Raw genomic sequence first — 27,813 nt, 5'->3', positions numbered from 1 at the left:
TGGGGTGCTCTCTGGAGCCTTGAACCAGGTTTCTGCCACTGCACAGATATCGATGTTCTCCATACTGAGGAGAGCTTTGAGTGCGTGCATCTTGAGGTTAAGACTTCTGGCGTTTAGCAGCATTACCCTTAGTTTCTTGTTCCTTGTGCTCTCTATGGGGGTGGGTTTGACTTTTGAGCCTTGCCTAAAAAGGCACTATGGGGTGGCAAGAGCCTTTGCCAATATCCGAAAGCCCAGTGGTGACAGGTGCAAGCCGCCTCGCTAAGCAACGTGGCTTGTCGAGCATGTCATCCCAGGCTGACAGACACTGGATTCCCTTTGAATGACACCAAAATTTTAGCCAATTGTTAAAATTGATCATTTTGTCTTTGTACTGTGGCATCATTCTAGGTGAGGGTAAGATGCTGCTCAAGGTCAGGGTCATACCAGCCTGGGCTACATGATCAGAGAGCTCCTCATGTCCCTTTCATGTAGTCCAGGGAGGTACCTCAGGTCATTCACACCAGCATGTACAATGACTGAGTCATATTTGTATTTGCTTTGGAGTGACCTGAGTGCTTGCATTATGTGGCGGATCCTAGCGCCCGACAGGCAGCTCACTGTGACCTTCTCTTTATTCAGCCTGGTGAGCGGGACGTCAGTGTGTCTGACAATAGAGTCACCTATAACAAGAGTATCAGGTGTGTTATTCAGCCTTAAGGGCTGTGGCTGCTTGGCACACTGACTTTGTGGGTTATGTGTTGTATGTGTTTTGTTTTGAGGTAGTGTTTGCTTGGATGTCTGCTTTGGAGGTCTCTGTTGCTTAGGTAGATTTTTATTTAGAGCCTCCGAGTATGTTTTTGTGTATTTATGTGTTTGGTTCGCTGATGTGGTGGGACTATGTGATACTGGAATTGTGTTGTGTGAGGTTACCTTCTCCTTCTGACTGGTTACACCAGTTTTGAGATGAGAGAGCTCAGCCTCCAGTTTGGCTAAATAGTTGCATCTCTCACATATATTTGAACCTGTTTGGAAGAGGAGAGGTTGTCCGTGTACATGAGACAGTTGTAACATTGCCTCAAAATTCCCAGATTCACCAGCTGGACTGGAGAGGAAACCATTGACTGACCTTTGGACATGCTAGAGTAATAGGGAAACTGAGAAAGATAAGTGATGTTAATTACATGATGGAAGTGCTAGGCAGAAGGCAGGGGCACACATTGTACCATGTTAACATGATGAAACCTTACCATGATAGGGAGGGCCTCGTGCTGAGCATTTGCAGTGGATTGCAGGATGAGTCTGAGGGAGATCTGAGGAATGGTCTCCTCAGTGAGGCTCAGGCTGACACCTCAGTGGAAGGGGTAGCAAAGTCCCACCAGCTATCTCCTACCCAGGTTCGAGAAATCCAAGCAGTGTTGCAGGAATTTGGGGACATGTTCACTGGGAAACCAGGGTGCACCCACCTAGGGCAACACCAGGTGGATACAGGACCCCAAAGGCCTATTAGGCTGGCCCCTTATAGAGTGCCTGAGAGAGTCAAACAGACTCTGAGGGAGTAGGTACAAGAGATGTTGGAAGTAGGGGTAATTCAAGAGTCCAACAGTCCCTGGGCCTCCCCGGTAGTGCTGGTACCAAAGAAGCATGGCAGCACCAGGTTCTGTGTGGACTACAAGAAATTAAATAGTCACACAGAGTCAGATGCTTATCCCATGCTTAGGACAGATGAGGCCCTAGAGCAGCTGGGTGGGGCTAAGTTACAACCATTGAGCTTACCAAGGGTTACTGGCAGGTGCCCTTGACTCCCAGTGCTAGAGAGAAGTCAGCCTTTGTGACTCGTTTTGGCTTTTATGAGTTCACTAAGATGCCCTTTGGGATGAAGAATGCCCCAGCGACTTTCCAGAGGCTGGTAAATCATATCCTAGTAGGAGCAGGAGGGTTTGCCCTTGTTTATCTAGATGATATTGCAATCTACAGCCATTCCTGGCCAGAGCTCCTTCAGCATGTCAGGGAGGTGCTGGGCAGACTGCAGAGGGCAGGGCTGACCATTAAGCCAAGCAAATGTCAGGTGGGTATGGCAGAGGTCTCCTACCTAGAACATAGAGTGGGGAGTGGTAAGATAATGCCAGAACCTGCCAAAGTGGAAGCCATTCAGGCATGGCCTGCACCTGTTACTAAAAAGCAGGTGAGGGCATTTTTAGGGACAGCCGGGTACTACAGAAAGTTCGTCCCCAGTTATAGTACCATAGCCGCTCCCCTCACAAACCTGACAAGGAAGAACAGGCCAGATAAGGTAGTGTGGACTCCAGCATGTGATCAGGCATTCCAGAAGCATAAAGATGCTTTGGGAGGACCCCCTGTGTTAGCCAGTCCAGATTACAGCAAATAATTTATTGTGCAGGTGGATGCTTCGAACCATGGGGTGGGGGCTGTACTTAGCCAAATTTCTTCAGAGGGAGAAGAGCAACCAGTGGTTTATCTCAGTTGTATGCTCCAACCCAGGGAGGAATGCTATGCAGCTGTAGAAAAGGAATGTCTAGCCATAGTGTGGGCACTGCAGAAACTTCAGCCTTATCTGTATGGAAGGAAATTCACTGTTATGACAGATCACAACCCCCTAATATGGTTAAGCAGAGCCAGCCAGCAAAATGCCAAGCTGCTAAGATTGTGCCTAGGGTTGCAAGTATATGATATGTCAGTGTAACACTGCAGTGGGAGTAGCAATGCCAATGCAGATGGGCTCTCAAGACAGGGAATGGGGTAAGGTACACTCAGACAGACCTAACCCTCTCAAGCAGTGTTTCTCAAGGGTCACTTGAAAAACTAGCTTGAGTTCTCCATGGGGGAGGGGAGATATGTGAAGATTGGATAAAGATAGAAGGCTGCTAGACTAGCCAGATAGAATTTTGTAGATAATTCTGTCATTTTTAAATATGAATGTAAACTACAGGCTTGTCTTAAATGTACAGAAATACTGTTACACGTGGAACTGGAAATAAATGTGACAACAGTGCACTCTACTGACCAAAGTACAGCATGTGGTGACCCTTTGATATAGACAGTGGTGCCGAAAAGTCTAGATGAAGAAATTCTTTCTATTGTTTTAACCAAGAGTTAAATTGCTAGATTTAAACATGCAAATGTATTTTTATTGCTCTGCTCCTAACCAGCTGCAAGATAACAAAAGGGAATGTTAAGAATGTAAATGCATTTTTTGTTAGCCTGCAAACCCAGGGAAGTGTGAAGAATGATGTAATGTGTAGCCTTGGTACCCCAGGAAAGTGTGAAGAATGATGGAATGTAAATCAGAACTGCAATTTCAATTTAAACAGAGAGAACCAGAGGGGATTAAGCATTTTTGTCTTGACCATCCAACTCACAGCACTGTTTTGCTCTATAAGTAAGTTTATCTTAGAATTGTGTTTTCTTTTAGAAATAGCTAGGAACTAGAAAGATTAGACTAAGTGTTTTTTTTGTGATGTCAGAACTGTACTACTGAATTATTTTAAGTATTTCTCTGTGATCCCTGAACTCTTGAATAGCACTGTATGTTATGAAGTATTTTTTGTATTATTTATTATTACATATTTTAAAACCTTTCAACTGTGGCTGTTTTGTGTAGAGATAATTTAAGCTCTAGAGTACATTGCATATTTATAGTGATTACTGTACCATGTCACTCTAATAAGCCTGGACTGTTTAGTTATACTACCAATTGGATAATAATATTGCACAGTAATAACTGGACACCCTTTAAAGGGCCTTTGAATAGCTGATAAATATTAGCTGGGTGGTGTTAGGCGGTACTACCGTATAGTCTGGGTAATAGGGGCAGAGCTGGAGAACCTGTGCCAGCCTTTCCCAGGAGTGTCTGTGTGGTTGTATAAATTCTTATCTCAAAGTGTGTGTGTGTCAGCTACTTGGGCAGGGACACAAAGCACTGGTTGGACAGAGAGGGTGCTGGAGGTATTAGCTTGCCCAACTAGGCTGAGATCTGGACCCTATAGCTGTGCCAGTGGGGAGTTTTATTGGTGACCTGGAGAGCAAGGGAGTGACCAGCCTTGGCCTGACTGTGATCTCTGTGGGCTCTTAAGAGAAACTGCACTTTACTGTGTGTATGTGTTATCCTTTCCTCCTATATGAGACGCCTTCTCTGGTGTTAGTGGTGAGGATTGAGGCTCCTTGATTGCTGGGCCAGGGCATGGGCATCACAAAAATAAATAAATACATTTAGTCAAATATGCATACAATTTGACAATAAATCAAGCAACATGTGCATTAGCCCTGAAATTGTTAGAAACAGCCATCAAAATGCAAATGATGGAGTACAGAAGAAAGTGAGATGGAGACTAGCTTTGGTCTGGGGGAATATTTACAGAATCAAATGTTCCTACAGAATGAAGTGATTCAGTCTCCTTATGATGAACTTTGTGCATAAGTGATGGGCATGTGTTACAAGTGGTAAATCTGTGTCCTAAAGACCACAAGACAGTGTGTATACATAACTCAAGAGGGTGCCTGGCCAACCCTTACTGTATAATATCTAGGGCCTCTTCAGATAGATAAAGAAAAAACACAATAGTTTAGCTCATGAAGACAACAGTCCCAGTAGGTTATCAGTGCATATAATAACGGAGTTTCTTACAAATAAACATACAAATAAATAAATTAAATAAAGTAGCCCATGTTTTATCGGCTTAAAAGAATATACTACCCCTATGACTTTAAAAAGAACTTGTTTATGCTGTGTATGCCTCCACAAGTCAGCAAGCCTTCTCTAAGGATCAATTCAAATGAGATGTGAACTGAAAAACTGAATAAAGTCCTGCTATCAGTGATAGAGCTACTGAGATGAAGTACTGAGCCAGGCATATCCCAGTGATAAAGCTATTGAGGTGTGAAATGTCACAGTGATGTGAACTGAAGCACTGAGCTAAGTTATGTCACCAGTGATACAACTACTGAGATGTGAAATATCACAGGGAAGTGACCTGAGGAACTGAGCAAAGTTATGTCACCAGTGATACAGCTACTGAGGTGTGAAATGTCACAGGGATGTGAACTGATGAACTGAGCTAAGTCATGTCACCAATGATGCAGCTACTAAGGTGTGAAATGTCACAGTGATTTGACCTAAGGAACTGAGCCAAGTCATATCACCAGTGGTACAGCTACTGAGGTGTGAAATATCAGAGGGATGTGACCTGAAGTGCTAAGCTAAGCCATGTCACCAGTGATACAGCTACTGGGCTGAGAAATGTCACAGTGATATGAACTGAAGCACTGAGCTGAGTCATGTCACCAGTGATACAGCTACAGAGGTTTGAAATGTCACAGTAATGTGATCTAATGTGATCTAGGGAACTGTGCCAAGTCATGCCAACAAAGTCACAGTTGCTTGGCTGAGTAACATGTGAAATGTCTTTATCAGAATCAAAGTCAAAGTAAACTTTGTTGTCATTCAGAAAAAAGACAAGTGCAAAAACTGAATGAAATCCCGTGTCTCCGGACTCAATGTGCATACAACATATAGACTATTTTCACAGACATTTACACATATAACACCTAGCTATTACATCATGGACATGCAGGCTGACAGACTAATACTGCACATAATTAATAATAATAATAATAAGAAACACATTTTAACACTTTCCAGAGTAAACACTTACTTGCATGAGACTTTAGTATTGTACAGGTACTTGGTTAAGATATGATCCTTGCACAGAAAGAGACATTTGAGTATTGCACAGTGAACACTTTCCAGAGTAAACACTTACTTGCAAGAGACCTTAGTATTGTACAGGTACTTGGTTAAGATATGATCCTTGCACAGAAAGAGACATTTGAGTATTGCACAGTGAACATTAGAGTACTGCCCTATGGACCTTAGAGTATTGCACTATGGTTAATTTACAAATTTGTAACATGTACTGCACGGAAAGAATAGATATTTTACTGCATTCCTACTGCTCTAGATGGCCTATAAGTTAACAGTCCTGGTGAATACTGCACTAAGTATTAGCTGAGACTGGTAACCAGGTTAATGCACAATATGAGGCAAGCTATTACAGTTTCTGCTGATCCAGATGGCCATCATGGAGCACAGTTGTTACTAGATTTCAGCAGCCTGATGGCATTAGGGAAGAAGCTGCTCCTGAGTCTCGTAGTTCTGCAATGTATGCTTTAGAAGTACTTTCCAGATGACAGATGGAGGAACAGTCTGTAAGCAGGGCGAATGTGGTCTTTAATTATTCCCCTGTCCCTGCCAAGACATCTGGATAAGTACAAGTCATGGACAGATGGTAAGGTGGTCTTGATGATCCTCTCGGCTGTCTTCACCACTTGCACTCAGAGGTAGAGAAGCTTCCATACCATACTACGAGGTTGTTCATCAGGATGCTTTTCATAGTACCTCTGTAGAAAGTAGTAGTGAGAACTGTTACTGGGAGATTACCTCTTCTCATCCTTCTCAAAAAGTGCAGCCTCTGGTGTGCTTTCTTGACTGTGGCATTTGTATTGGTGTTCCAAGACACGTCCTCATCGATGTCACTCCCAGAAACGTTGTGCTTCTCACTCTTTCCACCGTTTCCCCATTTTCCTGTTGTCCACAATTATCTCTTTTGTCTTGTTTATGTTTAGTGCTAAGTTGTTATTTCCACACCAGGAAATTAGTTGTTCTAACATCTCCATACGCTGTTTCATCGTCGTTACTAATGAGGACCACCACTGTTGTGTCATCAGCAAACATGATGTGGTTGGTATTGTACCTGGGTGTACAATTGTATGTTAACAGGGTGAACAGCAAGGGACTTAGTACACATCCTTGTGGGACTCCAGTGTTGAGTGATGTTATCTCAGTAGTTATTTCCTGTGCACACTTTGAGGTCTGTCTGTGAGAAAGTCAAGAATCCAGTTACAAAGTGAAGTGTTGATGCCTACAGTAGCTTCATTACCAGATGAAGAGGGAAGACCATGTTAGAAGTAGAGCTGAAGTCAATCAATAGTATCTTCGTGTAGGTGTTTTTATTCTCAAGGTGTTCCAGGGATAGATGGAGTTCTACAGAGACGGCATCTGCCATAGAGCAGTTTGCTCGGTAAGCAAACTGCAGAGGGTCATGATCAGCAGGCACCCCAAATGTTATGACGACCTTGAATAGCCTTTCAAAGCACTTCATCACTGTGGAGGTGAGGGCTACAGGGTGGTAGTCATTTAGGCAAGATGGTGGAGACTTCTTTGGTAATGGAATGATTGTCGTGACCTTAAAGCATTTTGGAACAATTTGCTGACTCAGAGATTTATTGAAAATATCCGTGAAGACATTTGTTAGTTGGACTGTGCAGTCCCTGAGCACTTGCCCTAGGATGTTGTCAGATCCAGCCACTTTTCTCAGGTTAACTCTGAGCAATGTCCTCTGGACATCAGCTGGGTTGAAGGTGAGCATCTTCTCGTTATGGCCGATGGGCATTTTCTTCACTGTTCTGTTTCCATCTCTGAATCTGCTGAAGTAGACATTCAGCTTATTTAGGAATTCCTTGTTGTCCTCACATTGTGAAGATAGTGGTTTGTCATCAGTTATGGACTGAATACCCTGCCATAGGCGCCTGGGACTTTTTGGTCACAGAAGTAGTAATGGATCTTTCTACCATAGGTGCATTTTGCTTCCCTCACTACCTTCTTCAAATTCACTCTGGCTGTTCTAAGGGCTTCACTGTCTCCAGACCTGAAGGCTTCATTCCTTGCTTTCAGTAGTTTGCACACCTCTCTCGTCAACCAGGGTTTCTGGATGGCTAGTGTGATGATGATTTTGCTGACTGTCACACCATCCACACATTTCGAGATGTAGCCCATCACCTCCTCAGTGCACTCCTCCAGGTTGATGCATTGGTTCTCAGTAGCCACCTTCTTGAATATGCTCCAGTCTGTGCTCTTGAAACAGTCCTAGAGTGCTGAGACTGCACCCTCTGGCCATACTCTTACTTGTTTCACTGTTGGTCACCCTCTAGTTAGTAATGGTTTACATGCTGGTAGTAACAATATGGAGAGGTGGTCAGAGTTTCCCATGTATGCGTGAGGCACTACCTTAAATGTCAGCTTAATATTGCTGTATACCTTGTCCAGTGTGCCCCCCCCCCCCTTGTTGCAAAGTCCACATACTGGAAATAGTGGGGCAGAACAGTTTTCAAGTTGTCCTGATTAAATTCACCTGCCACTATATAAACACAGTCCGGATTCTAGTTTTGCAGTTCCTTTATAGCCTGGTATAATGTAGTCATTGACTCATTTGGATTAGCACTGGGAGGACTACAGACAGCTGTGATGCAGATGCTGTTAAACTCTCTGGGTAGATAAAATGGTCTGCATTTCAGTGACAAAAACTCTAGATTATTTGAGCAGTGCAAGGATACTATCTCACAATTGGTACACCAGTTGTTGTTGATGTATATACAGGCACCTCCCCCTCTGGACTTTCCACTGGGAGAATGTATTCTGTCTGCTCTAAAAAGCGATAGCCCCCTCCACATGGACTGTACTGTCATTAATGTTACAATTTAGCCAAGTCTCAGTAAAAATAAGCACACAGCATTTCCTCACCTTGTTCTGAGTAGATAATTCCAGCCTTATATAGTTCATGTTGCTTTCCAGTGATCTAACATTTGCCAACAGGATGGATGAGAGTGCAGGCCCATAGGGATTTGCTTTTAGCCTTGTAGTGATTCCAGCCCTAGATCCTTTTTTGCGTGTTCTCTCATACCTCTTTTGTTTCCTTCTCTTGCCACGATCCAAAAATATCAGTTCTGTACATACCACGCATTTTCATCCATGCTTGAGTAGGATTCCCAGTGCTTGTAACTCGACAAGTGCTGTAGGCCTCACAGGCCCCACAGACAGCAGCTCATCAAACCTGTTACACAGCTAGCCTGAAGACTGAATTTCCAGAACAGTCTCTCTACTATAAAGTAACTTACTGTTAGCAATCTTCCCTGATTTAGCTTTTTCTCTTAATTTAGACATGGAATAGGACAAACAGTGCACATTTCCTTGCAGATCCAAAGTAGCCGCTGCCACGTAGGGCGCTGCCATTTTTTCTCTTTATGCATGTTAAGTTCAAACTAAATGGCTGCTGAAAAAAGCAACACCTTGTTTTTACAGCTAAACCGAATGTAAATTTACCAAATTTAATATGGAAATTAAAAAGCACCTCCTCCTAAGTATACAATACCCCTTATTTTCCCTCTCCCTTTGCTCTGTTTGCCCCTTGTTTATGCTGGCGACACTCTACCCTCATTATCACTGATCCTCTCTCCAGTTTAGACATGGAATAGGACAAACAGTGCACATTTCCTTGCAGATCCAAAGTAGCCGCTGCCACGTAGGGCGCTGCCATTTTTTCTCTTTATGCATGTTAAGTTCAAACTAAATGGCTGCTGAAAAAAGCAACACCTTGTTTTTACAGCTAAACCGAATGTAAATTTACCAAATTTAATATGGAAATTAAAAAGCACCTCCTCCTAAGTATACAATACCCCTTATTTTCCCTCTCCCTTCACTCTGTTTGCCCCTTGTTTATGCTGGCGACACTCTACCCTCATTATCACTGATCCTCTCTCCAGTTATCCCCCTTTATTCCAATTTTATACCCTAATCCCTCTTCCTCTCACATAACCCTTCTACTCTCTCCCACTCTCTCCTTCTTATTTCACTCTTCCCATATTACCCACCTTTATAAGTCTCACAAACTCTCTCTCAAATTTCCTCTTCACTATTATCCCCCTGTCAGCTCTACATTATACATTACCCTAGCACATCATGTAGCTACTGTACATATCAAAATAATATCATAGTATGCATGGTTTATTCCTAGCCAATGCTTAAAATGAATAATTTATTTCCTGATTACTGCAGATACCAAGGCTGTGTTCCTATGCTCTACTGTTTATTTCTTAAGCCATTATTAAATTGCACTATCTACTCATGTATATTTCACTATAATTATTACTTAGTGTTTGGAACTTTTCTCCCTGGGCCTCCACTGAAAATAAGCAACAACCCAGTCAAACTTTCCCAGTAATCAAATGTGAATTAAATAAAAAAATAATAAAATAAAACAAAAAAGTGCTTAGCAAAAGTATCCAGTTGAGTTCATGGCACATTTCAAAAATACTTTTCAGCAGAGGGGAGGATAGAATTTGACTGCAGATGCATACCTATCGGACATCTACATTTATGGTAGGTACAAAACTGTACTATGTCCTTCAAGGATGCATCTGCAGTCATCACATATGGGGAGAATACCATAGCCAATCTGGGGGTGGTAGGATCTATGTAAAGGATGGTGTGAAGAAATGCCCTGCAGGACTGCCGTAGCAAAGCCTGCTCTGGATCTGGAATATAAAGGTAGATTGTAATGCTTGGAAAATGTATGCATGGAGCTCCATGTAGCAGCTTCTAAAATGTCCTTGGTAGCCACCCCTCTTAAGAAGGCTGTAGAGGTGGCTGTGGCTCTGGTGGAATGAGGTCTAATGTTAGCTGGCACAGTTTTTCCATGAAAGGAGTAACAAAAACGAATGAAATTTCCTATCCATTTTGAAATTGTCTGTTTGGAAATTGCTTTTCCTTGTGCACCAGCAGCATATGCTACAAACAACTGGTCAGTTTTTCTGTAACTTTTAGTTCTGTCCAAGTAGTATTGCAACTGTCTGTAAATATCCAGGGTATGCAGAAGTTTCTCCCCTTTGTTTTGTGGATTTGGAAAGAAGGTAGGCAGGTGAATAGCTTGGTTCAATGAGACCCTGGATACTACCTTTGGCATAAATGAAGGATTGGTTCTCAATGAAACTCTGTCCTGATGAAAAATAAGAAATGGTTGTACTGCCATGAGGGCCTGTAACTCCGATACTCTCCTTGCTGAGGTTATGGCCAGAAGGAAGGCAGTCTTCCAAGACAGGAACTGTAGTTCTGCAGATGCTGCTGGTTCAAAGGGAGGCAGTGTTAGTTTTTCCAACACGAAGTTAAGGTCCCATGTAGGCACTGGTGGTTTCCTTGGAGGATTGATGTTTTTAATTCCTCTTAGAAACTGTCTTAGGAGAGGGTGAGAGAAGACAGGTGGATCAGTATTGTATTCTGCTGAAATTGCTGAAGCATGAATTTTAATGGAAGAGTAAAACAGGCCATTGTGGAGCATTTCTGCCAAGTATTCCAGGATATGTGACATGTTCATCACTGTCGCATCTAGGCCCTTTGTGGAGTTCCAAGTGCAGAATCTTTTCCATTTTGCTGAGTAAGCCTTTCTTGTGGAAGGGCGGCGAGCTTCCATGATGATATCCTTCACTCTCTCGGATAGCTTATCCTGGGAAAGAGTCAAGGTATTCTCCAGGCTGTTAGTTGCAAGGTTTTCAGATTGGAATGCAGAGTTTTGTAATTGTGCTGTGTCAGGAGAAGTGGCCACTGAGGAAGAGGCCACTTGCTTCGCATGACATGCTCTTTAACAGTGGGTACCAGTGCTGTCTTGGCCAGTCCGGAGCTATCAGAATCACTTTTGGCTGCTCTGTCCTGATCTTCAGTAAGACCTTGGTCATTAATGGAAGAGGTGGGAATGCATACACTGTTAGAGTTCTCCAACTGAAAGAGAAGGCATCTACTTTCCATGCTTGTGGGTGGTATGTCCTTGAGCAGAATTTCTTCAGCTGATGGTTGTGGTGGGAGGCAAAAAGATCTATGTCCGGCCTCCCCCATGATTGTGTTATCTGAAGGAAGATGTCGGGGTGCAGCATCCATTCGTGTGCATCCATGATATTTCTGCTTAGGCTGTCTGCCAGTATATTGTCTTTTCCTGGCACAAACTGTGATTGTAGCTCTATATTGAGCTTCAGGGAAAGTTCCCATAGGTTCATTGTCAGTCTGCAAAGAGGGTAGGAATGGGTACCTCCTTGCTTGTTTATGTACCACATAACTGTGGTGTTGTCTGTCCTTATTAGCAGGTGGCCTTGATGCAGAAAGAGTTTGAAGGCCTCGATTGCATGTATCACTGCCAGCATTTCCTTTTGGTTTATGTGCATGTGCAGCTCCTTTTGTGACCATAGTCCTTGAATACATCTGCCCTCCATGTGTGCTCCCCAACCGTGGTCTGAAGCATCCGTTGTAATGGTTTGGCTGGCTATTGGTTTGCTGAAGGGCAGACCCCTGTTTGACTGGCTTGCTTGAGCCCACCACAGAAATTCCTTTTGGAGGCATGGAATGAGTGGGATCAAAGTTTCTAAGCTGTAACTGTGCTGAGTCCATAAACTGCTTAGGTACCATTGTAGTTTCCTCATATGCAGCCTTGCTTGTGGAATCAGAAGAATGCAAGATGCCATGTAACCCAGGGCCTGCAGGATTTTCCTTGCAGTCAGCTGAGTTTGTCTCATCAGATTCTTGAAGTAATCCAGTAGTTGTCTTTGTTTTTCCTCTGTGAGAAAAGCCATTTGGTTGGTTGTGTCTAGATCCGCACCCAGAAAAGTTATTCTTTGGGATGGAACAAGTCTTGATTTGTGAATGTTGACTGTATATCCCAAGGCCTGAAGTAGGCGGATGGCATAATCCAAGTGTTTTAACAAAGTTTGTTGGCTGTCCGCTTGTATAAGGCAGTCGTCCAGATATGGGTATATTTGAATCCCCTGAAGTCTGCAGTGTGCAATTACTGATGCCAGGCATTTCGTGAATACTCTGGGCGCAGTAGATAAGCCAAAGGGCAATGCTGAGAATTGATAATGCTTGAACCTGCAAGAAATCTGAGGTGTCTTCTGCAACTTTGTCTGATAGGGACATGCAGGTATGCCTCCTTGAGGTCTAGAGTTACCAGCCAAGACCCCTTGCCCAGCATGGGAAGGAGTTGCTGTAGAGTCAGCATTTTGAATTTTGGCACAATGAGATAAGTATTCAGTGCGGACAAGTCGAGAATAGGCCTCCATTGTTTTTCTTTTCTTGGAACAAGGAATAGTCTGGAATGAAATCCTTGGCCTTGTTCTGAAAGAGGAACCTTTTATATAGCTTTCATTTGCATTAAGCTGGAGATTTGTTTCAAAGCCTCTGCCTTTTGATTTGGTGGCAGGTCTGGCATGCCTTTTCTTTTTGGCAATGTGTGAAAATGGAACCTATATCCTTTGTCTATTATTTGCAGTGTCCATTTGTCCCTTGTAATAGTGTGCCAATTTTCTGAGAATAAAGAAAGCTTTCTGCCCAAAGGTGCTTCTAATTGAGCCCTGGTTGGCGGGGTCAAAGCAAAGTCATTGATTCTGCCCTTGTGCAGCAGTTGTAGGTCCTGCACTACCTCTCTGGTTGGGAGGCTGCCATTGACGTCCTCTGTAGGAGCCTCTAGCTTGCCCTCTACCTCTGGCACGCCTGTTCTTGCCTCTCTGAAATCTCTCTGTGTCTGGAAAGGACCAATTCTTGGTAGGCCAATTTCTGCTGAATCTTGGTGGTTGGACTTGGAGAAAATCTTTGACTGTTTGTACAGATTTTGCCTTTTCCTCAAATTTCTTTAAGACCTCTTGAGCAGTGGAGCCAAATAACTTTTGCCTTTCCAGTGGAGCATCCAGAAGCTTTGCTTTAACATGGTCTGGCAGAGATTGTTCCTTCAGCCAAGCATGCCTACGTATGACTGCGCCTGTCATAGCTGACCTACATGAAGCTTCCAATGCATCATAACCACACTGTAAGAAATGGTTGCTAACCTGCTGGGAATTATGCACCAGATCCTGAAGTGATTTGCGATCTAGGGGTTCAGGAGAAGACAGTTTCTTATGCAATTTGTCTAACAAGTACTCTTGGTACTGTATCATATGAAATTGACAATTTAAAGCCCTCATAGAAAGAGTAGCAGAAGTATACACTTTTTTACCCCATCTCTCTAAAGCCCTGGACTCCCTTTCAGAGGGAAGTGGATTTTTAGAAGTGGCAGCTGCAACCTCTTTAGGGCCCTGGGAAATAGTTTCTGGATCAGCAGAGTGGGCCTTGTAAAGAAAATGATGAGAGTCCGGGACCCTGTAGTACCTATCGGGTTTTACAGGAGCCGGAGGAAGAGTGTCAGGGGTTATGCTAGACTCAGAGTACACATCCTGAATGACATTCAAAACAGGAGGAATAGCCAAAGGTCTATGCTGAGGTAAATGCAGAAAAGTCCTTAATCTCTTCCTGGAATCAGAGAATTCCTGGCCCTGCCATTTGAAATGCTCTCTCATAGTATGAAGGGTTTCCCCGAAGGAAAGTTCTTCAGGAGGGGAGGCCGAGGGGATAGATTCCTCTGCATCAGAATCCTCATAGGCCGAAAAAGCCTCCTCCTGGTAGTCAGAGAGGGCAGACCCATCAGAGGCCTCATCTGAGGAGTGGGGATCAGAGGGCTCAACCCTGGGGGCCTTTTGTCTAGAGGAGGTTGAGAGCCCCTGTCCAGATGGGGCTGAGAGCCCCTAATTAAGGAAATAAGGTCCTCTGCTAAACTAAGAATCTGTGAACCTGTAGAGGGTCCTGAGGAATAACCCTGGGAGGCATAGTTTTTGTGTGTTTGGCTGATTTAGCCCTGGTGAATGCCTTAATGGACATGGAAGCAGGAGGCCTGGCAGCACCACGTGCTGGTGTAGTTTTGTCTAGAGCAATGGTGTCGGAAGTTTCCAAGACACCAGTTTCTGAAGGAAATTCAATAACCGACTCAGTAGGGGCCTCCGGGGCCGAGGTTGTCGGTTGAGCGGTATCGGTGGTCGGAAGTATCAAGGACTCGGTTTCAGCCGAGACGGAGACACTCGAGGAAGGCCTAGCCGTGGTTTCAGCCAAAACCGCAATCTGCGTGTGTCGGTCCTTGTCCTTCCGTTTCTTAGCTAAATGAGTAGTCGGAGTCTCCAACGGCATGTTATAGGAGAAACTAGCCCCAAAAAATTCCTCTGCAAACTCCGCCCGATGCCTAAGAGTGCGTCGATTGAAGGAAGCACAGGCTGAACAGGCCGAGACGTCGTGGTCTGGGCCTAGGCAGGGGAGGCAGTAAGAATGGAAATCCTTATGAGGTATTTGTTTCCCACAAGTTAAGCAATTATTAACTTTACCTGACATCGGCTGAGGCAAGAAAGAGTCCCCAATGGGGTACTTAGCTTTTGAAGTCTTCGGTTAGCTGAAATACAGGAGCTGACCGACCGGCACTTGCGTACTGCTTCTGCTTCGGGCACCACGCGGCAAGAAAGACTGAGGAAGATGGCGTCGGCTGACGCTTTTATACCCCAGGTGCTCTGACGTCGGGGAAAGGGCGACATCAGTCGACGCCGGACCCAGACTTTGGAATCTGGCCGACCGAAGGGCTGCCTGAGGCAGGACAACCCATATGTGATGACTGCAGATGCATCCTTGAAGGACATCAGTGCACATTTCCTTGCAGATCCAAAGTAGCCGCTGCCACGTAGGGCGCTGCCATTTTTTCTCTTTATGCATGTTAAGTTCAAACTAAATGGCTGCTGAAAAAAGCAACACCTTGTTTTTACAGCTAAACCGAATGTAAATTTACCAAATTTAATATGGAAATTAAAAAGCATCTCCTCCTAAGTATACGATACCCCTTATTTTCCCTCTCCCTTCGCTCTGTTTGCCCCTTGTTTATGCTGGCGACACTCTACCCTCATTATCACTGATCCTCTCTCCAGTTATCCCCCTTTATTCCAATTTTATACCCTAATCCCTCTTCCTCTCACATACCCCTTCTACTCATTCCTTCTTATTTCGCTCTTCCCATATTACCCAGCTTTATAAGTCTCACAAACTCTCTCTCAAATTTCCTCTTCACTATTATCCCCCTGTCAGCTCTACATTATACATTATCCTAGCACATCATGCAGCTACTGTACATATCAAAATAATATCATAGTATGCATGGTTTATTCCTAGCCAATGCTTAAAATGAATAATTTATTTCCTGATTACTGCAGATACCAAGGCTGTGTTCCTATGCTCTACTGTTTATTTCTTAAGCCATTATTAAATTGCACTATCTACTCATGTATATTTCACTATAATTATTACTTAGTGTTTGGAACTTTTCTCCCTGTGCCTCCACTGAAAACAAACAACAACCCAGTCAAACTTTCCCAGTAATCAAATGTGAATTAAATAAAAGAATAATAAAATAAAACAAAGAAGTGCTTAGCAAAAGTATCCAGTTGAGTTCATGGCACATTTCAAAAATACTTTTCAGCAGCTGAGTCACTCATGGCACCATACTGAGAATAGCCTCAGTTGTTGTTGCCTTTTGGCTTTTCCCGGTTAGGGGTCGCCACAGTGAAACACCGGTCCACTAATGATTGGCAGTAGATTTTCACGAACGCCGAGGTGCCAGCTCGATGTTCAACCTTCAACGAAGGCCCACCCATTTACTCAGGTCTTTCAAACACCCACCCAACCGTGGGGAGGACATGTAGACTCCACACAGAAGGCACTCCCCATACTCCAGCCGAGAATCAAACGGGAGAACCTCTTGCTGTGAGGCAACAACGCTACCGCTGCACCACCGCGGAATAGCCTCAGTACTGAATGCATTAATGGGTTAAAGATCAGGACCATCTGAAGCTTAACACAATTAAGGAAAGTAATATCCCCTGTAAAAAGAACAAGAGTATGCCTTAGTGAGGTGCCAACAAATATGTCTTTGACATTAGAACAGCTGACTCATGGGTAACACACACCACACCATGCACAGACTTCACCAAAGTCCTCGGTGAATGTCTGAAGTTCATGTCTCAATATCCTCAACAAGCATATGTTCAGATTTAGAAGAAAAGCCTGAACATGGAAGCAAGAGGACATGCATACAGAACTATATATTTTGGGTTCTCAAGATCGGTACAAATCTAAACAACTGTCATGAGTTTGAAAATGTTTTTTACCTCACGATGTGCACAAACTTAAACAGCAACTTTCATTTATTTGAAAATGTATTCTACCACTCATTTGGGACTTGGGCTTTCCTTTTTTGTTGTGGTTGTTAGAAGTGAAAAAGAGAGCCACACACTGGGCTCCTAATTTGATTGACAGCCTACACCCATACTGATTACATCAGCCTCTTACATCATCTAACCCCACCCCGGGCCTGATCTCACCACCCCCATTCTCAGGAAATTGGTTAACTGCCCTTCCACCTGATCCATTCCAGTTTCCATCCATTTAACTAGCCAGGCAGAGAGCTACCTAGCCCTCTTTTGCACTGACTTCACCATTTAGAACCCAAAGAGAGGAAGAATCTGAACAGAAGAGCCCTCACTGCTCGACTCAGGAAGAAGCTTGACAGCGAAGACCCTAGAAAGGAGCACCACAGAACCATGTTCTGAGACCAAGACCCCCCCCCACTGCAGTTACCCCACAGCAACCAGGTACATGTACTTTAGCCACTTAGCCTGCATTTAACACAATTTCTATAATCTGCAGTGCAATGAAGATTGTTGTTCCAGGGTACCACTCCACACTGCTATATTCTCTACACCAGAGGCACAGTTTGTCTGTGCTCAAAGATCTGAGATTCTTACAGAGTATACAATGCATTACTTTTGCAGTTTAAGTGCATAAATAAAGATGGCAGACCTGACATCTACTTACCTACAGAAACCATGCTTTCATAGGTCTGTATCATGACTTCTCTGTGCAGCTCCTTCTGCTGTTCACTTAGCATCTCCCACTCCTCTCTTGAAAACTGGACAGCAACATCTTCAAAGCTTTCTGGTACCTGAAAGCAGACAGGATTTGGTTGCTTCTTATTGACTCCATTGTAGATAACAGGTGAATTTGAAAAGTTTCAATATGAATGTATGACAGGTGCACAGGATGTTAATTTCTTAGAATTAATAATTTTTCCATCCTCATTTTCATTTATTTATTAAACTTTCTTAATCAGATGGTCCAAGCACCTTTTTCAGTTCCAGTCTGAACCATTAGGTGTAGACAACAGTAGATACAGTTGGCATTTATAACACAAAGTAATGATGCACAAATGCTTTACTATTTTCACACAAATTCAAAAAAAAAAAAGTACAACATATTATACCTTGTCAAAGAAAATTATTAAAGTAAAAGAAGGGAAATTAATAAACTTACATAAGATAATACAGCCATTTAAACACCATGCTTTACAACTGCCTTACAGTAAATGTTACTGAATCAATATTGCTGCTTTATATTTTTTTCAAGAGGAAATTAATAGCCCAAGTCTTATAAACAATTGCACTTATATTCCTTTTTCCGATTATTTAACAAACTTTTTACAATAATGCAAACTATTTCAGATTTTAGGTTACTAGGAAGGGAGCTGCATGAAGATTAACTGATCTTGGTAAAAGACATTTGACCTAAAGACTTTTTAAGGGAGGGAATGCTAGTTGGGGTACACTATCTGAAATGGATTTGAGGGATTAAGTAGTGACTTTGTACTGTGGTTGAGACACTCATGGTAGACAGTAGTAGTTAAAGATAAGTTTAAACATTATCCCCTGGTAAGTTATTAATAAATGCAGGACAGAGTGATAGTAACAGCATTGCATTCCAAAGACATGCATCTACAGCATTTTTCCCCGAGCCTCCACTGAAAATGGGCTCTCTCCCAGTTGGACTTTCTTGGTAAACAAATGTTAGAGAAGTCAGATCATAAGCAGTAGCCCAAGTCATGAGAATGGCCCCTCTGGTGATGGGGGAACTAGCAAATTCAGAAATTCTCACTTACCCCTCGTCGAGGGTTAGGCCTAATAGAGGATGAGGACCACTTTGGGCAGTCGTATGTTAGAGGTCTTGTGAACAGAGTCCCATGACAGCTCCGGTGCATCAGGCTTTCACTGGCCCCTCTGCTTTGTTGTACCTGTGGGAGCAAGGTTTGTTAATTTAGTCTATTTTTTTTATTTTCCTTTATTAAATTTATAAAAAGAGAGAGAGCAGGTAGTTCCTTAAGAGTATGGGACCAGCTGTCCAGCTATGCCAGTTGTTCATTTGATGTCTTCATTGGTGGAAAGATCTATTGCTGAAGCCTCATTCAGAGTGGCTTTTTGTTTTACCTGGAGTTTCTCATTTGTGAAAAAATTCTTAAGAACGTTTCTACGATGGAATCTAACCAGCAAAAATATGCTGAAGTAGAGCTTTAAGATCCTTTATTGGTTTTCTAGAAGAAGACATTCAAGTGCTGCTCCATATGTTTTATCTATCGGAGAGTGAGCTTATATATTGTAAAAGATGGGGGCATCTCCAGAGTTATAGCCAATCAGGATGCATGGGAGTGTGTTGTGACGTTTGCCTTTATTGAAAAATTTGTGTCGTCACTCTTGGTTGTTAACCCTGGGAGCTTCCCATTTAGTTATTGCAAAGGTTAAACCATGCTTTATAGACAATTTTCTAAAAGCCATATTACATGAGAAATTTGAAACAGAACGTTGGTCAGATTGTAATAAGCAAACCTCTATTCAAAAACTCTTGTAGACTGAACGGACTCTGCTGCGCTTTTGTATTCTTCTTCAGGAATGCTTCCTTCTCAGTTTATCATTGTGATTAAGTAGGGAAAACATTAAATACAAATAAAATGAAATTTAACTAAAATTAGAGTTAAACAGAAGTAAAGTGAGCTTTGTCAGGAACAACAGTACCACCTGTATTCCAGAAAGGGAATATGTTACGAGATAAGCTTTGTGAGTCAGAACAAGATCAGACTATTAGAAAATGTATATAAAATGAAATAAAATGAAACTAAATACAGTTAAGCTAAAAGTAAACTAAATGTAGTGTAAAAATGAAATGCAAATAAAATGCAATTTAAATCAAATTAAACTAAAGTTAAAAAAAAAAAAATATATATATATATATATATATATATATATAGACAAGTAAAAGTATAAGGAATCTGGAGTCCTGATATCAAGAAGTCTCCCATTGAGTGTGGCTCTGTCTTTGTTCCTGGTAGGCCTATGGGATCCCCAGACTCCAATAAATTGTAAAAGCGACTATAACCAATTAAGGTGTCTGCTGGCGCCAAACTGGCCGTCATCCAACTAAATTTCTTGTGGTCCAAAGTCCTCAAAGTTAGAACAGGGATTGGTGTGGTGGAGGTACTGAATGTCATGCAGGTGTCTGGCAATCCTAGTCTTGAGTTGGTTGATGGTTTTCCCAACATAGAAGGCTCTGCATTGAGTGCACTCAGCTCTGTAAACAACCCCTTCTGAGTTGCAATCTCCTCGGAAAATAGACCTGTAGCTCTTATGGTTGTTGGGGCAGTAGAAGCTGTCCTTTCCCTCATGTATTTTCAGTAGTGGCAGGGGGCTGTGCAGCATGGAAATATCCCTCCATTAGTGGCAGGGGGTGGTGCTGTATTTTCCAAAATGTCCCTGACACTTTTCTCTCTCCTTGGCATGAACCTGGGCATATTCAGGAATGTGTCCAAAGGATCTGTTGCCAGAGAGGATTGACCAGTTGTTCATAGGTTCATACTAGGCTATCTGCCCAAGGGCATTTATAAGCCTAGCCCAGAGTTTTTTGTGGCTTTCGCCACCCCTTTAGTTGAAGAGAAAAACTGCCCATTATTTTGCTGTGCCTCTGTCAAGCAGAGACAATGAGGTAATCCCTGGGGTATATCTGCGATCTCCCATCCATTGGTCAAGATTTCTCTTGAACATGGCCAGCAAGGTGCTCTGCCTCACATGTACCGGGATTTTGTTCCACAGCATAGGGAGTCTTTGGGTGATGAATCTGTCCTCCAGCACGCCCTATTAATAACCGTGTCAAGGTTTAAGTCTCCGCCCTTGTAGTTCTGAGGGATCTAGATTTTTGAGGGGATGCATGTTCATCAATTTTGGGTTTGACATGTCCTTGTATGTCAGGCACAGGTGACCACTGAGCAAGCGGTGGCGACTGAATAGAGGTGAAGTTCTTTCAGTCGGGCAGCATAAGACATATTTTTGAGACACTTTATTCTTTTGGTGAGGAACTTTTGGGGCCTTACCAGCTGCTGCAGGTGTCGGGTCAGATACATTGGGGCATTGTACTCAATCATTGGTCTGATGAGTGATGAGTACAGGGGACGATGACCTCCCTTGATCTAGATGTGAATCCTTCATGATCAGGTGGGCAATGAAGAAGGTCTTCCTAACTACTTTAGCAACGTGAGTGTCAAGGTTAAAAAGGTTACTGTCAGTCCCAGATCCCTCCCCCGATCCTCTCTTCTTCTCAGTGGTGTGCCACCATATGGTAGCTGTATGGGTAACTTGTTTTCCCAAAGGGTATGACTATTCATTTCTTGGCGCTTAACTTTAGGCCATGGCTCTGGCACCAGTTATCCATTTCTGTGAGACCCTTCTGAAGGATATCTGTGTCAGATGTGTTGACTATGGCGCCCAGTTTGCAGTCATCTGCAAACTTTGTCAGCCATAACCCTCCTGTGTTTGCTTGTACGTCAGAAAAGTAGATGCCGAACAAGAATGGGCCCAGGACTGAGCCCTGTGGGACTGACCAGCTTTGAGTCTGACATGGCGCTTTGCCAAACTCTGACCCTGTGGGTTCTGTCACTTAGCCAGTTTGCAACCCATCTTATGATGTATGGGTTTACATTTAAGCTAATGAGTTTTTCAATGATACCCGAGTGGGGTATTGTGTCGAAAGCCTTTGCCAGGTCGAGGTAGGCTGTATGGACTGCCTTTCCCTCAGCAATGGCCTTGGTGACTGTTTCAAAAAAGTCAACCAAGTTTAAAAGGCATGATCTGCCTTTGACAAAGCCAAACTGGGTTGGATCCAAAGTCTGCAAGTTCCCTATGTCTTTATTTATGAGTTCCATTATGATCCTCTCCATGGCGTTGCAGATCAGGCTTGTCAAGCTGATGGGACGGTAATTTCCAGGGTCGGTGGAGACTGAAGTGGGACCACAGTTGCCGCCACTCCTCCTGGGTACGTATCCTGAGGTGAGGCTAAGATTAAACAGCTGTCCTAACTGCGGGTTTAATTCCTCGCTGAGTTCGTGGGAGCACACAGCCGGGACACCATCCGTCCCATGGATGCTGTGTTTTCGCCTTAGAGAGAGCAGTTCTCACCTGGGCGTTAGAGATGTTTAGGGGCTACAATCCTCTGGTATAGATGTCTCTCCTTTTGGGGGGGGGGAGAAGTTTGCACTGAACCTGTCAGCCAGTATATTGGCAATGTCTGTAGGTTCAGTAATTTTCACATAATTTTGAACTAATTCTGAGCATATCTGGGAGTTTCCTCCCAGGTTTCTAACATAGCTAAAGAAGGCCTTATGATTGTCTTTTGAGTCCTTAGCGATTTTTCTCTCAAAATTTGCCTTGGATGATTTTATGAGAGCTCTTAGTTTTTTACTTATGATGATCAAAGGTGTCTTACCTTTTAAGGATTTTGCTCTATCTTTTGTTCTTAATTACTTTGATAATCTCTATGTAGTCAAGGAAGTAATCCAAGACAATATTAAAACCGTATTCTTTGTTGTTGCTACGTTGTGGGAGTCTAAGTCTGGTGCTGAGTCTTAGCGCCCCTTGGGTTTTCAGTTTAATGATGGGGTCTAGGATGTTAAATAAAATGAGTGAGTTAAGATGAAGCCTAGTCCTAACAATGAGTGTCAGTAATTAACTTTCTGTAATGATGCCCCCTAGTGTTAGATAGTGATAAAACATTTTGTTGGAGGATGTTTGCAATTTGAAAATGGTATGAGTGCAGTTAAGATAAGTCATCACTAAAAATACTCAAATTTGCTTATAGTCATACTTAACACTATAGCTTTTCTTTCTTCAAAGGACAACAAATGTGAAAACTTGAAGGCAAACCTTTGCTGAGATTCCACAACAATCAGGGAGACTAGGGTACATACAATTTTACGGAAGGAATACTGTGAAAAACTGAGTCAAAAAGTAATGGCAGAGGATTTCTGACTGTTGATAACTAGAGTGTGGTCAATCAGTAATCAGCTCCAGAGGAGAAGAGACTAGACTATAACTTTTGTTGTACGACAATAACAGAAAGGTTAGAGTAAAGGACTGACAAGTTGTGTGCACACAATGTGTAATTCATACTGTTAAAATCCCATGGTAGGTTATTAATAAATGCAGGGAGGAGTGATGGTAACAGCATTGACCCTTACGGGCTAAAAAAAGATTTAATACCATTTAGAATAAAAATCCTTCCAAGTAACCGAGGGTATACTGAGCTCTATCTCAGTGAAATTAAATGGAGTGATGGCAATGTTGAAGATTTGTAAACAGTCTTATGAAGGTGGCTGACAATAAAAAGGCTTAATATAAATATATAAAGTTTCAAAAAGATCTCCATCAACTAATGGACCTCTAAAAGTTAATAACAACTTAATTACAGATAGTAAAAGATGGGTTGATATGCACAACACACATTTTACTGACATCAATATTTTGTCATGTAATGACAGTTCTCTGTTGTCAAAGATCATAATCAATGTAGGTAGAAGATATCCAAATTTAGGAGTACAAGATAGTCAAATCAGTTGAAAACCAGTCAAGTGTGCTACCAACAGACATCGAAACTCCCTCACTGGTTTGTTTTTAAAACTAATAAAGGAATCAATAGTTACTTCTCTGCACTGTACATTTAATAGTCTATTAAAATCTGATCAAGTTTCACCAATATGAAAAATCTCTACCAGTGTCCCTATTTATAAATAAGGTGATAAATGCTTAGTAGATCATTATAGTGCCATGTCTTCCATCTTGGGCAAATGTTTTGCAAAAAGTATCCTAAGGAAATTAACAAAACTAACTGAGTTCTGTAGAAATATAGACACTTCTCAACATGGATTTTCAAAGTGATATTCAACTTTAAAAAATGTAGTAGAGTTCTAGGACACTGTCATTAACACAAACAGCAGCAGTCTAATGGCAACAATCATTGATTTGGAATTAGCTGAGGAATTTGACACCTCACTGCATTCATTTCATCTACACGGGCACCTTTAGGAATTAATAAGTATATTGTTAAATGGATATATCGTTGGCTAATTGACAGTAGACATATCTGCTCTGAGAATATGATCATGGCAAAGACTTATTATATCAAGAATCCCTCAGCGGTCACTACGTGGTCCTAAATTGTTTAAAATGGCATTCTGTGCACTCCACAGATCTTTATTTTCAAGCTTTCAAAGTATGCAGATGACAAGATATGGACAATTATCACATTTGAATTAGACATGCAAAAATTAAATGAAGATGTTAGTAAAAGTGGTGGGATTGGTATAATGGTTAAGGTCTTTACCTCACAGATACAAAATACAGAGTTTGATTCCGACCTGTGATTAATGTCTAGGCTTGAAATAGTCTGCAGACTGATAGCCTATTACCGGTGAACCTATGTAGTCTAGTGCTTTTCAAAAGAAAATAGGGATTATATTTAATATCTAAACTTAAATATATGATGTTAGGGATTAAGACACATCAGCATCAACGGTTGTGTAAGCTCATGTGATGCAGCTGTACAACAATTTAGAAATATAAAGAACTTGGGTGTTATAATAGACAACATCATGTATTTTAAGGATCATGTTAACCAAATTAGATCCCAAACAAGGAGACAGGTGAGAGTTTGTTTTAAAACAAGGAATACCAAGGACCCTGCTCTGCTTGTAGGATTATACAGTTTACCGACATAATGTTGAATGTCATAATGTCTAATAGTCATTTTGTTGAAAAATAACATCTCAACCCAAAACATTGAATTATCAAAATGTCTACAATCATTTAATTGAAAAAGCAATGAAATCAATTCTACTATTTTGCACGTCCCCTCTACTTAAATATATCAACTCTGAGATCATACTACAGTGCAGAAATGGGCAAATTCGATAATTTCAGCTCTGTGTTTAGATTAATTTTATTTCAACATTTTGATCATTCAATATAGTGTGTTCAACCAATTCAGTTTCAACTATTTAGCATTCAGCATTATGTCTGTAAACCGGATTATATAAAATATTCATTAGACTTGTATTGAATTTAATTCATCCTTTTGTAATTATTTTTGGCACAAGTTATATTACTGGAATAAGTTCAAACAAGATTTATTTTTATTTATTTATTTATCATTTGTTGACCGGGAAAGTCAGACTAGGTTCCACAGAGCCTGTTTTCAGTGGAGGCCCAGGGAGAAATGCTCCAGATGTATGTCTTTGGAATGTGGGAGGAAACCGGAGTACCCAGAGGAAACCCACGCGAACACAGGGAGAACATGCAAACTCTACACAGAAGGCACCCCAGCCAAGAATCGAAATGGAGAAGCTCTTGCTGTGAGGTGACAATGTTAACCACTGCACCACTGCACCGCACAGCATCCCATTTACTAGTATGATTCCTCATTATCTACAAACCATACAAAGGAAGATTAAAAGAATCTGACAATTCCTTGTAATAGCAGAGTTTCTCAAAGACTGTGTACAAAAAGACTCTTTGTACGGTAGTAATGAGCTCATCTTCCATGTGAGCAGCAGCATTACAAGGACACCAATATAAATACAAAATAAATGGTAACACCATAAAAAGTGACATCATGATTAAAGATCAAGGAACAACAGGCATTTAAATTTTGACCAGTACGTAACTATCAAACTCATACAAGTATATTCTGTGGTTGATTTAAGTTGAACGGACATGTCTAATCACTTCAGAAAGATCATTGTGCCACTTTATACTTCATTAACCCAACTCATTTTGAACAAGCTATCTACAAGAACTTGAAAAGTAACAGTGATTTCTTATTTAAAAAAAACGGATTAAAGGCCTGGAAAATTCAGACTATTCAGTTATATTTCAGGAACTGCCATTTTATTCTATTTCTTACAGGTTACAATAAGTAATTTCTGCCTGACCTATAAGGAAATTTTTGACCCAGTTCATTTATAAGTCCATGCCTAATGACTTCCAATGTGATTGCTGGACTGTAGGAAACATTTTCGCTGCATTGATTTTAGATGAGTTTTTGTGAACTAAACCTTCATTTAGCTATATTTTTGCATTCTCTGCAATAGCCATGCTTTGTTTTATAGTTGCCTTCTCTGCCTTTCCTCATCTGAAATCATTATTTAATACTGAATGCTGAAGTGCTAATCCTTACCAACAATCAAGTTTTTTTTTGTCTTGGATGTGGATATCAAAAATACTGAAAAAATGAAAAAAAGGTAATCCTCCAGAGAAAAGGAATAGCACTGAAGAAAAACTGGAAAGTAAACTACTGTCCCAACAAAAATTCCAGTCTGATATCAAACTTCCTTTAAATTATTTAAGGTAAGCTTTCTCTCCACTCCAGAAAACTACCAGAAAAAAATGCATGGACTACTACAAATAAAAAAGATGTAATGTGACTGAAAACAAAATTCGGACTGCGAAGCATGAAATTCTTCCAAGCTGTAATGCTAAGAAAAAGAAATTTAACAACTGAATCAAAAAGGACCAGATCCTGCAGGTCCTTGCTGAAAGAGTTCATCATACCTTGTGAATTTTTGTTGCTAGTAACCCTCGGAGAATAATTTGCATCAACGTTTTAATTATCAGGATGTGGTCAAAATCTTCATCAGCTTACATACAGAACATGTACAAATTAAATTTCTGCAAAAATCTGCCATTATGATTCAAACTTTCAAGAATAAAGTTGCCTCCTCATTTTCAGTTTTTGTTTAAGAAAGCTGTACAATTTCAGCTTTTTCCAGCAAAATTCAGTACAACACTGAATAACTGTAAATGCAAGTTTACACACATACCTACAAAAATTTCAAGCATGGGTATTAATGCCCTTCTACCTTGCCAATATAGCAAACACTTCTTGCCATAATGTGTCCAGGCTGTCCATAAAATTATCTAAACTAGTACTTGTCTGTTCAATGCATCAGCTCTTCTCTCAGAAAACAAATTAGTACACTTCTCATTCCTATGGAATCTTCTGCATAGATGGTCGGTGATTCTCTACTACTTTCTGGTTAACTTCAAACATTCCCAGAGATAGTTGTCTTTAAATGCCTTATATATCTGAATAAATCTCCTCTTAGATATCTATAAGAGACATTATACAAGCTCAGATATTTTAGTCTTTCATAATAACTTAAAATTTCACATCCATGGATGCCCTTGGTATATTTCTGTTATACTCCTTCCAGTTTACTCATGCTTTGCTTATAAGGTTCCCATATTGTTATTCCATACTCAAGTTTGGGTTTAATGTAACTAACACACAATGAATTCAATTAAAAACAATGAATGAATGAAACAATGAATGAACAAAGACAGTGCAGTCGTGCAGAGGTAGCATTGTCATCTCACAGCAACAGGTTCTCTGGTTCGATTCTTGGCTGGGGTGCCTTCTGTGCAGACTCTGCATGTCCTCCCTGTGTTCATGTGGGTTTCCTCCAGGTGCTCCAGTTTCCTCCCATGTTTCAAAGACATGCATCTGGAGCATTTCTCTCTGAGCCTCTGCTGAAAATTGACTTCATTCCAAGTCGGACTTTCCCAGTAAACAAATGTTAAATAAATAAATTCATCATTTCTGATTTTCTAGACTTTATAAATCTTTTTGCACAACCTATAGTTCTATAACTATCATTAACCAACTGGCTGATATTATGAGAAAAACTCAGAGCTGGATCTACCCATATACCCAGACCATTTAATGACTCTACAGTTTCAATCATTGTGTACTGTATTAAATATTCACGTTTCAAATTATGTCTCCCAAATCTTATATGCTTAGTTTTTAAGTATTTCTCAGCATATTATTCTCCTGTATCTAAATGGTCAATTTAGTCAAATTATTTTGCAGACATACCTTAGCTGTAGCACTTGTAATCAGTT

The 27,813-nt window shown here is 41.5% G+C and overlaps 1 protein-coding gene across 1 annotated transcript in view; it reads right to left on the bottom strand.

Moving 5' to 3' along the window:
- The window catches only part of LOC122798756 (zinc finger protein 260-like), a 124,577-nt gene that overhangs the window by 27,194 nt on the left and 69,570 nt on the right, over positions 1–27,813 (bottom strand). The window contains exon 2 of the mRNA XM_044067860.1: positions 17,582–17,708. Within this exon, the coding sequence (XP_043923795.1) occupies positions 17,582–17,708 (127 nt within the window). The remainder of the gene's footprint in view (positions 1–17,581; positions 17,709–27,813) is intronic.

This window comes from Protopterus annectens, chromosome 3.part1 (genome assembly GCF_019279795.1).
Source record: "Protopterus annectens isolate FY-2018-M chromosome 3.part1, PAN1.0, whole genome shotgun sequence".
Classification (NCBI taxonomy): domain Eukaryota; kingdom Metazoa; phylum Chordata; order Ceratodontiformes; family Protopteridae; genus Protopterus; species Protopterus annectens.
The sequence above is the reverse complement of the archived record's forward strand: the minus strand, read 5'-3'. Positions and strand labels throughout refer to the sequence as shown.